This window comes from Zeugodacus cucurbitae, chromosome 3 (assembly GCF_028554725.1).
Source record: "Zeugodacus cucurbitae isolate PBARC_wt_2022May chromosome 3, idZeuCucr1.2, whole genome shotgun sequence".
NCBI classification, from domain to species: Eukaryota; Metazoa; Arthropoda; class Insecta; order Diptera; family Tephritidae; genus Zeugodacus; species Zeugodacus cucurbitae.
This window is the reverse complement of record NC_071668.1, coordinates 17,753,689-17,766,012: the sequence shown is the minus strand read 5'-3', so window position 1 is coordinate 17,766,012 and position 12,324 is coordinate 17,753,689. Positions and strand designations below refer to the sequence as shown.

Here is a 12,324-nt window from a genome sequence, read left to right as displayed (position 1 = left end):
AATTATTCATAATATTTTTACAAAACAACGTATGAATGTGGTTTCATTTCCTACATATGGATATTTGTGAAACTCGTATGTATGTTTTTTTGCTGCATGTAAACCTAACCTCAATCAAATATGTATACGAAATGGTCGTGTGGTTAAATAAGCTAATTACGGTTTTAATAAATAGCGGCTATCATTAACAATAAAAAATATTTATTATTTGATAAAATATTAATACTATTTTATATAATATTAAATTTTATGTAATATAATATTAAATATTATATAATATTATTTTTAATAATTTGACATAATTATTATTAACAATTTTACAATAACCAAATAAAATTTCGGTTCAAAATTAAAAATTTAAAAATTTTTTTCAATATAAAATAAATAAGAATAATCAAAAAAAATTATTTTATAAAAAAAAATAATTTTATTTAAAAAAAAAATTAATTTTATTTTTTTTTATATAAAATAAATAAGACAATTTAAATTTTGATTAACAATTTATTATTAACAATTTTACAATAACAAAAAAGTGTCAGTTAAAAACTAATAAATTTTAATATTTTTAAATAAACAATAAATAATTATAATAAATAATAAATTTTTATTTTTTTTTTAATATAAAATAAATAATAATAAATTTTAATTTTTTTTAATATGAAATTTAAGTAATGTAGTATTGCATACCTTATAGAACTGCATGCATGTGCATATATTGTAAAGAATAAAAATCAAAAATCGAAACATCTCCCTATATAGTATTATTTAAATTCTGTCATGCATTAACAACCAAAAGTATGTATACCAATAAAAATAAAAATGTTAAAACATCTGATCTAATAAAATCATACAAAACCAAAGACCTCATTTATTTATACAAACATTTATAACATACGTTTAAATAAACGCAGTTACTAACTACTAAAACTATACAAAAAAGTGAGAAATGTGTTATAAGAAAAATAAAAAAATAAAAAAAAAATTACAAAATATATAAAAAAATATATAAAAAATAAATAAAAATAAAAAATTAATAAATAAAATTAATTATACCAGAAGTATATATGTACATACTATGTATATGCATATGTACTTGGTAATACAATGAGAAACTTGCCAAGTTGTAGTTTTATTGCTAACACGTATTGAGTTACATGCATGGTTAGATATGTTAATATATATGTATGTACATCTACATATGTATATATATATATAATGCATATTTAAATACGAAAAACCATATTAGAATGAGCATGCATGTGTTTAATTCCATATGCGCTTAAGTGTAATGTGAAAATAATTAGTAGCACCATATAGAAGCAGACATTTTTAATAATTGTGCAAATGCATATTGATTTATTATTACTATGTGCTACGTAGTCGCTGAACGTGGAAATTTGCTTTATTTGAGCTCTAACGAAGTAAGACGAACCATTAACGGCAGAATTATTGATTAAAACCACTTGCAAAATGGAGTTAATGACAAGATTTGGTATCATAATTTGAAAATTACTTACAAACTTTCTACTTTTTGAATAAAGTTTCGAAAAATGCTTTGAACGGTTCTATTGCACAAATAAAGCGTTTTTCAAAAGGACGCTACAAAATTATAGACCGTTAGGGACAGCAAACAACGCCATATTTTTCCCACTCTTTTGACATTACTCTTCAGTGAGGTTTGCCATTTTATCATGATCAACAATTGAGCGTCTAGTGGAAAAAATTGAATCCACAGGCCCTGTACAAAATGTTCCCGTCCCAGTGAGCCAAAGAAGTGCCAGTAGTATCAAGAATATGTCTGCCGCTAGCGTATCAATAAAGGAAGACCCAAATCAGTCTTTCACACGTCGTTCTCAAGGGTTGGGCATCTCTGTGACGTCGTTTTGGCGAATTTTGCGAAAAGATCTTGGCCTTCATTTTTACAAGATCAAATTGACGGAAGAACTGAGGCCGCTTGACCACCAGAATCGTCGTATGTTCGGGCTTATGAATGAATTGGGCTGATCCCCAACTTGAAAATGATCCGGATTTTAATTATTTTTAATATCGTTATTGGTAAGTCAGCAATCGAGCTATCCAATCCAATCGAGTCACCATTGCATTTCGAAAAAATTACGGTTTGGTGCAATTTATGGGACGGCGGCGTTATTGTGCCGTACTTCTTCCGTGATGACCAAGACCGACACGTTACTGTGATTTTGAATCGCTACCGCTAAATGATAACCGAATATTTTTGGCCCGAAATGGATGATATGGACTTGGAGAATATGTGGTTCCAACAGCGAATGTCCCAAACGATTTATTGGAAACCAAGTTTGGTGAACGTGTTATCTCTCGAATTGTCCCAATTCATTGGCTGCCTCGATCGTGTGATTTGACGCCGTTAGATTATTTCCTGTGGGGCTATGGTCTATGCCAACAAGCCAGCGACATTTGATGAACATCGTACGAATATCGTACGTGAAATTGAAGCAGTATCGGCCGATTTATGCTTGAAACCCGTCGAAAATTGGGTTTAGCGTCCGTCTGGACTTCTGCAAGCGTGCTCTTCTAAATGGCTGGAAAAAGAAAAATTGCTATTATTCACATATAGATTGTTAGATAGTGATAAATAAATACATATCTGCATCTAAGTGAAAATATACCCACTCAAATATATAGAAAAGGTTTAACATAGTAATATACTAATTTACGCAAGCATACTTACAAATAATACCCACCCAACTCGATAGTTAATACCTCTGTTGTATACAATAAGCTATGCGTGGCAGATTATATACAATGTGCTTTGCTATAAATTCGTTTTCAAACAATGTTGAATATCGCATGCTATGGAAAGTTCAATAATAGCAACAACAAACAAATAAATCAAATAAAACCACTAACCAATGAAACAATAAACCACCCTCTGGTGATGGAGTTACATATATGTGAATGCATACATACATACATACATGTGTACATAGTAAGTATGAAGTCCAAATCTCAATACACCCACTCTTCCAACGCCCGTTCAAAAGCAGAGAACAACAAAATGGGTAGCACACCTAACCAATTAATGTCGGTATACGTGACAAAAGCACTTCGAGTGTTTTCGTTAATAATCAATAATCAAATGAAAAGTATTTGCTTACTTATGGTAATATGAAAATGGAAATATATTGTATATAAATACATTTATTACATTACATAAATGATATTTCATATATAACTTTTCAAGTAAAAAATTATAAATTTTTTATGGAATGATAAACTTAAATAAAGGTTTTCGAATTCTAATTTTGTGATAAAGCTATATGTTTAGGATGTTTAAGATGTTTATATGTACATATATGTACATAATAATAAGAGTTTCAGAAACAACTGCAAAAATTACTATCAGTCAGGCAGCTGCACGCTTTAAAATTCTTTTTTATTTGCATTTGTATTTATTTAATACATCGTCTATACTTCATAAACTTCATTTTTGAACTTAACGTAATTATTTTTACACAATAAGATTTCACAATTTTAAACAATGATCTTTAATAAAATTAATGCTATTTATTTTACAAGGCATAACTAATTAATAGCTTAATAACTAAATGCGTTTTTTGGAATATTTTTGAATATCTACATTATAAAAATTAAGGTTTCGTTTGTAATGTAAAAAGGAAATTTGGATTTGAAAATTCCATTCACAGCACATACTTGTCTATTTTAGGCCTTTTTAAACATCTCCAACTCATTTAATTCAAGCTGTTGCTTCTTTAATAGCATTTCTTCTCTGCGTAATTTTTCTATCTCATAATTATGTCGACGCTGTTCTTTTAGCTGTTCAGCTGTTGCTTCATTGAGTTTTTTTATTGATTCACTCATATCCTTCAGGCCATGCCTTATATCTTTCATGACACGTAAACTTTCAGTTTGCCCTTTCGCGTTTTCTTTAATCAACTCAGTAACAGTTTGCATCAATATGGTTTGCTGTGTAATAAGACTAACTAAACCTTCATCACTTTCTACCTTAAATCTTTTCACTTTTTCTGTTGAATTTGTGCTACGACGATCTTTTAACTGACGTTCAACGTCACTGTCTTCTATTTCATGTTTTATCTCCTTCGGCGTTATGTCGCATATGGCAAAGTGCTCCACAGTTAAACATTCTGTTTCAGAGTTATTTCTCTCTGTCAAATCACAATTTGTACTACCAGCATCTGAGTCCATTGGCATTTCATTATCTGTGTCATCGAGTATCAATTCCTCTTTGATTACAGCTATGCCAGTACTATAATGTTTAGTAAAATCTTCTTTTTTGCTAGTTGCATGGACATCAGCATCGCTATCCAAATATGTATTCATTTGTGATATAGACTCGTTTGCAGTTTCAACATCACCAATTGAAGCCACTGAACCATCATAATATGTATCGTCATTGAGATATTGGACATAACCGTCTTCGTCTTTTTCTAAAAATCCACAAATATGTGCTAATTCATACTCAGTAGGCGATAGAAATGTTTTTCTACTATGTAGTTGATCTGAAGCGGCTGCTTCATTTTTCTCTTGTATAATTTTCCTCTTAATTGAAGAACGCCAGTCGACCCAAACCTACACGTAATGGTAATAGTAATAATTTTGACACACATATTTGTGCATTAACTAACCTTTTTCCAACGTTCTGGTGATTTTCTTGGTGGTCCGCGAGTGTTTAGTCTATTAGTAAGCAACGTCCACAGGTTATTTCTGTGTCTTTTGTCCGAAATCATACCAGAGGCAAGATCAGTGTGTTTCTGCATAAAATTAACCATAATGGCTTCTTGTGCTCTACTTTTATGTCGACCCCTGTTTTGTTGAATATTTAAAGTGTATAGTACATTATGATTTTATTAAAAATATAAACATTAACATTGCTTACATTTTGTAGACACGTATTTTGCTGACAAATGATTTTACTGCCAACACAACAGAGTGGTTTAAAAACGTACACGATTTGTTCGATTTGATTTCACATTTCACTTACAATTTCGATATCGAAAATATAAGCATGAAATAAGTTCGAAGTGAAATATTTCTTTTAATACCAATGTACGTTGCTTTCATTGTAAGTTATCAATATGAAAATTATTTTAAGTATATAATTTTAAGTATATAATATTTATTTAAAAGTAAATATATTACGAAAATTTGAAATTTAACTTTTTATCTGCAAATAAATGAAATTTATTTCAACACCATCCTGTAACTCTGTTATCAATTGCATTGCCAAACATGGTTGCCGTTACTCAACTTTTTCAAGTTGCCAAAAAAGTGTGGTATTTTAAGTGAAATGATATCCAAGGGAGCGCAACAGAACATATAGTTTTTATAAATCAATAGTTATTAATGAATTATTTTTTATGTATTTATAAGCATACAAGTTGTGTATAAATTATCAATTTTTTTATTAACCAAAGGGTAACAAAAGGCAACATTTCCTGCCCTTGTTGCGAATGGAAAAATGTACAATGTTGCATACAATTTGCGAAGCGGCAACCATATATTTGGAATGTTTTTGTTTTGCACATTCATACATTATGGTAAATGAAAAAGTTTGTGAAAACTTAATTATTTGCTAAGAATTTAAAGTTCAGCAATGGATAAAGATTCCGATAGCACGGTAACATCATTGGATGAGAATACGGAAAATTTTTGCACAAATCCGACCCGTGATATATTGGCGGAAGGTATCGTAAACTTATTTAAACCATCGGTGGAGAAATTGGACGAACACATACAAGCCACTCGTGCTTCACAAGTAGAATTAAAGAAGCAATTGGACTCTCTGTCGGTGCAACTGGTAGAAATAGAAAAGGCGCAGCATAATATACCTGAGTTTTCCAGCAAAGTCAAAGAATTGATAAACGTAAAGCACAAGGTGACAGTTATAACAAATATACTCAGTACAAGCCAGGAACGTTTAGCTGGACTGTATAGGCTTATCGAAAAAGAGCAGCGTCGTAGACAAGCACTACTGGACTCGGCTATAAGCACAAACATATCTTAAAACGATGAAAATGGAAACTCCTTACACAGATCACTTAACAACGATAGATTACGAACAAGTATATGAACCAGCAGAAGATTCCTTTTTATTGTTGGATGCACTAGAAGCTGATCTTTCGTATATTGAAAACTTACAACCGAAAGTGTGCTTGGAAGTTGGACCGGGTAGTGGTATAATTGTAACAGCATTGGCAAAAAAACTGAAAGCAACGCTTTGCTTAGCTACTGATATAAATCCGTATGCGTGCAAGGCAACAAAGAGAACAGCACAACATAACGGTACATTTGTGGAAAGCATAAACTGCAACTTGGTAGACCTTTTGCGTGAAAAGTCGATTGATTTACTTGTATTCAATCCGCCTTACGTGGTAACGTCGGACGAAGAATTGAAGAATCAATCGTCCACCAACTCACAAATTACATTTTCTTGGGCTGGTGGTATACATGGCAGACGTGTAATCGATGAGCTACTCAAGCGCTTAGATGGCATTTTATCTGATAAAGGAGTATTCTATTTGTTGGCACTACGTGAAAATAAACCAGACGAATTAATAAACAATTTAAATACACTGGGTTTTAAGGCAATTAAGTTTATGGAAAGACGAATTCCTGGTGAATACCTATACATTCTAAAGATAACGCGTAAATAATTTGTTAAGTATTTTACTGTAAAAAAGTAAATACATATATTTTCCCCAAAATACTCTGCATTTTTAACACAAACATTTAATAATATTCAATCTAATGTTTTTCAGTGATTTATTTAAGTTGTTGATCATTGAATGAAATGTATATATATATATATGGATGAGAATCGTAATTTAAACAAAATATTGTGGTTTTCGCATAGTTATACCATGATCAGCTAATGCTGGTGTCAGATCTTCAATAGCCAAAGTGTAACGACGATCCTTATTTGGTTTTTTGTCCTGAAATAATATGTAAGTTTCATTTCAATGTATATGATTTGCATATCTAATTCGGTTGTATACCTTATTTGAACCGTGGCCACCAGAATGTTGGCTACTTGTGCGCGTCTTGCAATGCTGCAAAGCGTCGTTGGCAATATCAGATATAAATTTTTGTGCAGCAACCGATATTATGCGTACGATACGTGGATCCATAGTCTCGAAACCAGCTTGATTAAGATAACGTGTAGTCAGCGCATCTGGTACGGTCGGTATATAATCCTCCATTTGTTCCAGCAATTCACCCAATGCCTCGCTTGGTGGAGGTGGTAGCGGTGGTGAATCCTCCTCATCCAATGGTGGTGAAGCAGCCGATGGCGAGTTTTCTTCGTTGCCAATAACCATTTTTATATTAAAATTGTAGACAATTACAGATTGTAGTTCAGTTTTTCGTTTTTTCACAGTTTCACTTTGTTTATACTGTTGTTTGTCAACTTAAGCTAGGGATGTGTGTCATCTTGACATATGTTTCTGAGATTATGAAAATGTAGATTTATCGAAATATATCGATTAAAATAAATTTACATATTAAGTATTTCTAGAATTAATTTTTAAGATATGGCCTAAGATGTCGAAATGTATTTATTTTTTCTTGTTAATTATAAGAAACGACTATAGACCATCCAAAATGATAAATTACCCAAGTTGTGTTGATGTATATGTTTTTTGTTTTGATAACACTATTCGCTTGCATTTCCAAACAATCCACATAGATTCCACATGGAATAAATGTAAAGGAATGACAGAAATGTTGCCACTGTTTGAAAATGAAATGAAAGCATTTTTAAAGTAATTTAAATTGTATTGTTACTAAATAGTTTTTTTATTTTAATTAACATATTTTTTAAAATGTCTACTTCTTATAAATATTACTAACATTTTTTTGCATTTTGCAATGTGTAACATAATTTTTAAATTTTGGATACCGCAACACTAAATGGAATGGCAACACTACAATGTTGTATGACAAAAGTTTTTTTTTTCTTGTTTCATGACGTTTAGAAATGCGAAAGAGAGAACTGGGTATAAGAAGTAAAAACAATCATAGTAATTTTTTTAAAACATAATTTCAATTATAAAAAGACATATACATAATATATTAATAACAATGATTGGAACTAATTTTGGTATTTATCGCCCAAACTCATCTAACTCAAATGCAGCGAATTCAGTTGGCTCCATTGCACCTGAGGAAAGAGCCGCTGTTCAGCAGTTGAGCGATTTTATGCTGCAACTGGAGGATTACGTACCCACCGTGCCAGATGCCGTAACTGCTTGCTACCTAAATTCGGCCGGATTCGAATCAAATGATCCGCGTATAGTGCGTCTTATATCCGTGGCCACACAAAAATTCATTTCCGATGTCGCCAATGACGCATTGCAGCAATGCAAAACTCGTTGCAATAGTCAAAGTAACGTGCCTGGTACACACACACCGGTAAGAATATAACCTTTCATATACGCCATTATTTATATATACAATACAATATTTATTTGCTATTTAAAAGGGTCAAAAACCAGTAAAAGATCGTAAATACACTTTAACCATGGACGATTTGGCACCCGCACTTGCCGACTATGGCATTACAGTGCGAAAGGCACAGTACTTCCCTTGAGTAAAATACATAACTATTATTGTAATGGCTTTTTATTGTACGTTGTATCATGATTATTCGCATGAAATAAATTCAAAATATAAATGAGTTGACTTATGTTATTATTATTATTAATATATTAGTTGCTTGGTTTTAACTAGTATTACATTGTTGTATTATAAATTAATTGATTGATTTTATTTAGTCAGTGCCAAACAGGTTTAATATTTAAGTGTTATCAGTATATCTACATTAGTTTCGTCTCATTGGCACTTTATAAAACGTACAAGTGAAGTTTTGCTGCCTCCAGCCACTTTAAATGCCAATGCCGCTGTCGCTAAGAGTATAATGTAATTGGGTAATAACGTGGCTGTATACAATCCATGTGCATTAAGTAATGTGATCAGTGAGACGAACATATGTGTACCAACTACATAAGCTATGTGCATATAATTATTCACATCAAAGGCATTAAAGAATATAACACTCCAAAATGTGTGTAATAATATAATAGCCAGCGCTTGTGTCGCGGAAATAATTAAGAAAATATCTGAGCCGCCTTTAAGTCCTATGGTAGCTGGACCAGACTGCAAGATAAAGAAATATATATAAATATAAAAACTTCACAAATTTAAAGTTGTACTCACTATATCTGCCAGTAGATTAACCATTGAAAACAAGCCTGATATTATACCAAAACCAAGTCCTGATACATATGCCAGTATATGCTTGTTTTCTATTATGCTCGGGTTTTCAGATACGACCTGTAGTCCTTGCTCCGTGAAACGCAATATACGATAAATAATGTAACGAAAGCCCTCTTGAAACAACACCGAGAAAATTACACCAAACCATAGGTATTCGCGTAATGGCACAATAGCGAACCAGAGCAAGGCTGATGACAAGAGCGATAACAACCAAAAGAAAGCTGCTGCAACAAGAATAATTATGCGTATCGAATCATTCGCTATTGTGAAAACGAACATCGCAAAGGGAGTTCCAAATGCAATAAAGGAACAACCAAAAAACTCCGGAAGCGTCATTTTCTTTATGAATGTGTTAAATTTAGAGTCAAGTAAAATAATGCACCAAAGCACTTTAATCTGCAAATGGAATTGTTGTTGTGCAAATGGGTGTTGCCGAATACGAAGAAAAATATTTGTTTATAGTATATCGATAACACTAAATGCGAATATATAGCAGAAGTGGGTGATTTCAGTACGAACTGTGCAATAAAGTTGGATTTTTTCATTGTTCGATCGCTTAAAAGGCACATCTGGCAACACTGATAGGATTAATATCGTACGTAGTATTGCACTTTCATTCACAACTATCGGCATTAAATTTTAGCAAGAGATTAGTTAAAACTAACAAATACATATTAATTAATAAACAAATTGTACTTTCTTCCAAAAAGGTATACTACAAAATTATTAGTTGTAATTTTGCTTGCAATTAGTGAATTAAACACTCCCCTAAAAGCAAGCTGTTACAGCTGTTAATTATTAAGTAACAATAAAAAATATATAAAAATATGGTGGAATGCATTTATTACAGAAAACCAGCTTGAATATGTCTCTCCATTTCGGAAGGAATGGCTTATTAGTCATGTGTGCATAAGTGATAAAAACAAAAAAAAAAAAATAATAATGAATGAATGTGTATTTATATATTTTATTGGTGATGAATAATCTTTTGTTTTGTTTCAGACAGTATTTGCTGAAACCAAATATCATATTAAGCGTTTACAGGGGAGTGGCAACAAGCAGTTAGTAAGTTGCATACGCTAAATTGATATTGTATAGTTTGCATTTTACTTTTGTAAGCGTACACGTAAAGATAAAGAATACTATTGTTATAAGCAAACATAATTTTTCGGTTAGTTTAAATACAATGGTTTTATTGTCAGCTAAAAATATTAGTTTTAGCGATACAAGTATTTGAACAACTGATTTTAAATTTTGGTTTATCATCTACACTTTTGAAATCACTTACTCGTAACTAAAAAGTGTTTACTGATTTTCAAAGTGCGCGCCGCAATGGCTAGAAGAACACAAGTACACTCAGTGGACATGCCTGATAATACCGAGGAACTTGAAAGTCCCATAACTATAGAGTCCGGTACATTAGCTATAAAAGATGACTCTACAAAAGAGCCACAAAAAGGTGAGTGAGTTCATATGATTGAGTTTATACTTATAATTTATTGTATTGTTTCGCCTAAGATTTGTGGGAACGTCCCGCGTCTTTGGAAGCACCCATTTTACCCGATGATGGCTCGACTATATTACGTTTTGAAATTCAACTTGCACGCATTATGCCTCCCGATGGCGAGGATCTCAAAGTTAAACGTTACGTCGTCTACGAATTATCCGTACGTCAAGATTCCTCAATAATCGATCCACAACCAGCTAGTATTCAACGTCGTTATACGGACTTCCGCAATTTGTACAACATACTCAAAAAGGAGTTTCCAAACAAAATGTGTTCTTTGTATTTCCCAAATAAGGTGCTGGTAGGCAATTTTTCAGCCGATTTAATTGCAGAACGTAGCGCTGCCTTTGAGACGTTTCTAACGCATGTAACCAGCTGTAGTACATTGCGCGAAACAACTGCCTTTTTACACTTTCTGCAAGATAACGAATTGTCCAAGGCCTGTCAACTGCTGGACGAGCGTCGCAATGAATTGGCGATACCGTTGTTGGAAAATTGCTTTCGTTTATTAAATAAAATATTTATGGATCGTTCACGGCCAGTGCTACTTATATTATGTCGTCTAGTGGCTGCCTGTACTATGTCTCCAGTGCCTCATCATTCCGCTGAACGTTGGGCAACTTTGGCCTTAAGTCGTTACGATACGCTATGTGACATTGATCTTCTACAATTGTATATTCCATTGTTACATACATGTACACATCTGTGGTGCGTATAATTCATATCAAATAACATTTAATATTTATATATAACAAATTACATTTGCAGGTGGCAGCGTGGTTTGGATCAAAAGCCAATAACTGATCGTCTCGAAGAAATGTCTAAAAAAGGCATTAACACGAAAAGTAACATTACTCTGATACAAGCTATACATAAGTTGGATCCGCGTACAGAAACAATATAAACTAAATACGTTGAAAGGTTACGCACATATTACAAGTCATATAAAAGGTAGCAATTATTGGTTAAGGATCCAATACATGGTGTAAACGTCGTATTTTTACTAGCAATTAAGACGAAAAGTGCAATTGTCTTTAAACTACCAACATTACATTTTAATTTTGAATAATTCTCGATAATTTATTCAAAGGCTTATATTTATTTATTTATGGGTTTATTTAAAAAAAGAATTGTGCGTACTGTCGTGTGAATTTTGTTAATCTCGTAATTATTTATTTATACTTTTTATAACGTCGAATCATGTCAATTGTTTATATACGAATTTATCTTATCATATATTGTATACACTTTTAATGTTAGCAAATATTATATATGTTTTAATGTTTTTAACACTAAACATTTATTTTTATTACATGGACATATCGTATTTTGTGTATTCACTGTAAAAACAAAACAGCATTTATAATGTAAAGGTCTCCTTATAAAAAAATACATAGCAACAAATATAAATTTTATATGAAATTTAAACGAAAAGCATTAAATGTATATTTTAAACTGTTTTAAACGAAAATTCAAATTTTTTAAATTTAATTATAGTTATCTTTATTTATAGATAACGTTTTTTT

General features: G+C 31.7%; 7 protein-coding genes across 10 annotated transcripts; 4 read left to right on the top strand and 3 right to left on the bottom strand.

Moving 5' to 3' along the window:
* Positions 1–3,372: 3,372 nt before the first annotated feature.
* LOC105215061 (uncharacterized) lies at positions 3,373–5,121 on the bottom strand. The gene is made up of 3 exons (XM_011188810.3): positions 4,895–5,121; positions 4,644–4,821; positions 3,373–4,587 (listed from the first exon to the last, which is right to left on the bottom strand). Coding segments are annotated over exons 1-3 (1,068 nt in total). The 5' UTR covers positions 4,897–5,121; the 3' UTR covers positions 3,373–3,699.
* Positions 5,122–5,510: 389 nt separating this feature from the next.
* On the top strand, positions 5,511–6,033 carry LOC105215058 (SNAPIN protein homolog). The gene has a single exon (XM_011188806.3). The coding sequence runs from the start codon at positions 5,612–5,614 to the stop codon at positions 6,020–6,022; it is 411 nt and encodes a 136-aa protein (XP_011187108.1). The 5' UTR covers positions 5,511–5,611; the 3' UTR covers positions 6,023–6,033.
* Positions 6,033–6,724, top strand: LOC105215059 (methyltransferase N6AMT1). Its single transcript, XM_011188807.3, has one exon. The coding sequence runs from the start codon at positions 6,033–6,035 to the stop codon at positions 6,669–6,671; it is 639 nt and encodes a 212-aa protein (XP_011187109.3). The 3' UTR covers positions 6,672–6,724.
* A 32-nt stretch (positions 6,725–6,756) lies between these two features.
* Positions 6,757–7,444, bottom strand: LOC105215060 (transcription initiation factor TFIID subunit 10). The gene is made up of 2 exons (XM_011188808.3): positions 7,014–7,444; positions 6,757–6,950 (listed from the first exon to the last, which is right to left on the bottom strand). The coding sequence occupies exons 1-2, from the start codon at positions 7,332–7,334 to the stop codon at positions 6,843–6,845; spliced, it is 429 nt and encodes a 142-aa protein (XP_011187110.1). The 5' UTR covers positions 7,335–7,444; the 3' UTR covers positions 6,757–6,842.
* A 438-nt stretch (positions 7,445–7,882) lies between these two features.
* Positions 7,883–8,692, top strand: LOC105215055 (transcription initiation factor TFIID subunit 10b). Of its 4 annotated transcripts, none has more exons than XM_011188803.2 (3): positions 7,883–8,021; positions 8,153–8,427; positions 8,498–8,692. In XM_011188803.2, the coding sequence occupies exons 1-3, from the start codon at positions 7,994–7,996 to the stop codon at positions 8,603–8,605; spliced, it is 411 nt and encodes a 136-aa protein (XP_011187105.1). In that variant the 5' UTR covers positions 7,883–7,993; the 3' UTR covers positions 8,606–8,692. The 4 variants fall into 4 exon arrangements, with proteins under 4 accessions (XP_011187105.1, XP_011187104.1, XP_011187106.1 ...); XM_011188802.3 differs by having other exon boundaries at positions 7,910–8,036; XM_011188804.2 differs by having other exon boundaries at positions 7,959–8,012.
* LOC105215056 (gamma-secretase subunit Aph-1) lies at positions 8,620–9,849 on the bottom strand. Its single transcript, XM_011188805.3, has 2 exons — positions 9,232–9,849; positions 8,620–9,171 (listed from the first exon to the last, which is right to left on the bottom strand). Exons 1-2 carry the CDS (start codon positions 9,625–9,627, stop codon positions 8,848–8,850), a joined length of 720 nt encoding a protein of 239 aa, XP_011187107.1. The 5' UTR covers positions 9,628–9,849; the 3' UTR covers positions 8,620–8,847.
* On the top strand, positions 9,714–12,232 carry LOC105215054 (sorting nexin-20). The gene is made up of 6 exons (XM_029042171.2): positions 9,714–9,752; positions 9,855–10,001; positions 10,294–10,356; positions 10,594–10,750; positions 10,810–11,506; positions 11,567–12,232. Exons 1-6 carry the CDS (start codon positions 9,714–9,716, stop codon positions 11,700–11,702), a joined length of 1,239 nt encoding a protein of 412 aa, XP_028898004.1. The 3' UTR covers positions 11,703–12,232.
* The last annotated feature ends 92 nt before the right edge of the window (positions 12,233–12,324 follow it).

Bases quoted from the DNA above. Each gene is read 5' to 3' on its own strand.
- LOC105215061 (XM_011188810.3), bottom strand. The intron at 4,588-4,643 runs GTTAGTTAATGC...CATTACGTGTAG, and splicing joins CACCAGAACGTTGGAAAAAG to GTTTGGGTCGACTGGCGTTC.
- LOC105215058 (XM_011188806.3), top strand. From the start codon at position 5,612: ATGGATAAAGATTCCGATAGCACGGTAACATCATTGGATGAGAATACG.
- LOC105215059 (XM_011188807.3), top strand. From the start codon at position 6,033: ATGGAAACTCCTTACACAGATCACTTAACAACGATAGATTACGAACAA.
- LOC105215060 (XM_011188808.3), bottom strand. From the start codon at position 7,334: ATGGTTATTGGCAACGAAGAAAACTCGCCATCGGCTGCTTCACCACCA. The intron at 6,951-7,013 runs GTATACAACCGA...ATATTATTTCAG, and splicing joins GTGGCCACGGTTCAAATAAG to GACAAAAAACCAAATAAGGA.
- LOC105215055 (XM_011188801.3), top strand. From the start codon at position 8,098: ATGATTGGAACTAATTTTGGTATTTATCGCCCAAACTCATCTAACTCA. The intron at 8,428-8,497 runs GTAAGAATATAA...GCTATTTAAAAG, and splicing joins TGCCTGGTACACACACACCG to GGTCAAAAACCAGTAAAAGA.
- LOC105215056 (XM_011188805.3), bottom strand. From the start codon at position 9,627: ATGACGCTTCCGGAGTTTTTTGGTTGTTCCTTTATTGCATTTGGAACT. The intron at 9,172-9,231 runs GTGAGTACAACT...TTTATCTTGCAG, and splicing joins TTAATCTACTGGCAGATATA to TCTGGTCCAGCTACCATAGG.
- LOC105215054 (XM_029042171.2), top strand. From the start codon at position 9,714: ATGGGTGTTGCCGAATACGAAGAAAAATATTTGTTTATA. The intron at 10,002-10,293 runs GTATACTACAAA...GTTTTGTTTCAG, and splicing joins TTGTACTTTCTTCCAAAAAG to ACAGTATTTGCTGAAACCAA. The intron at 10,357-10,593 runs GTAAGTTGCATA...GTAACTAAAAAG, and splicing joins GGAGTGGCAACAAGCAGTTA to TGTTTACTGATTTTCAAAGT.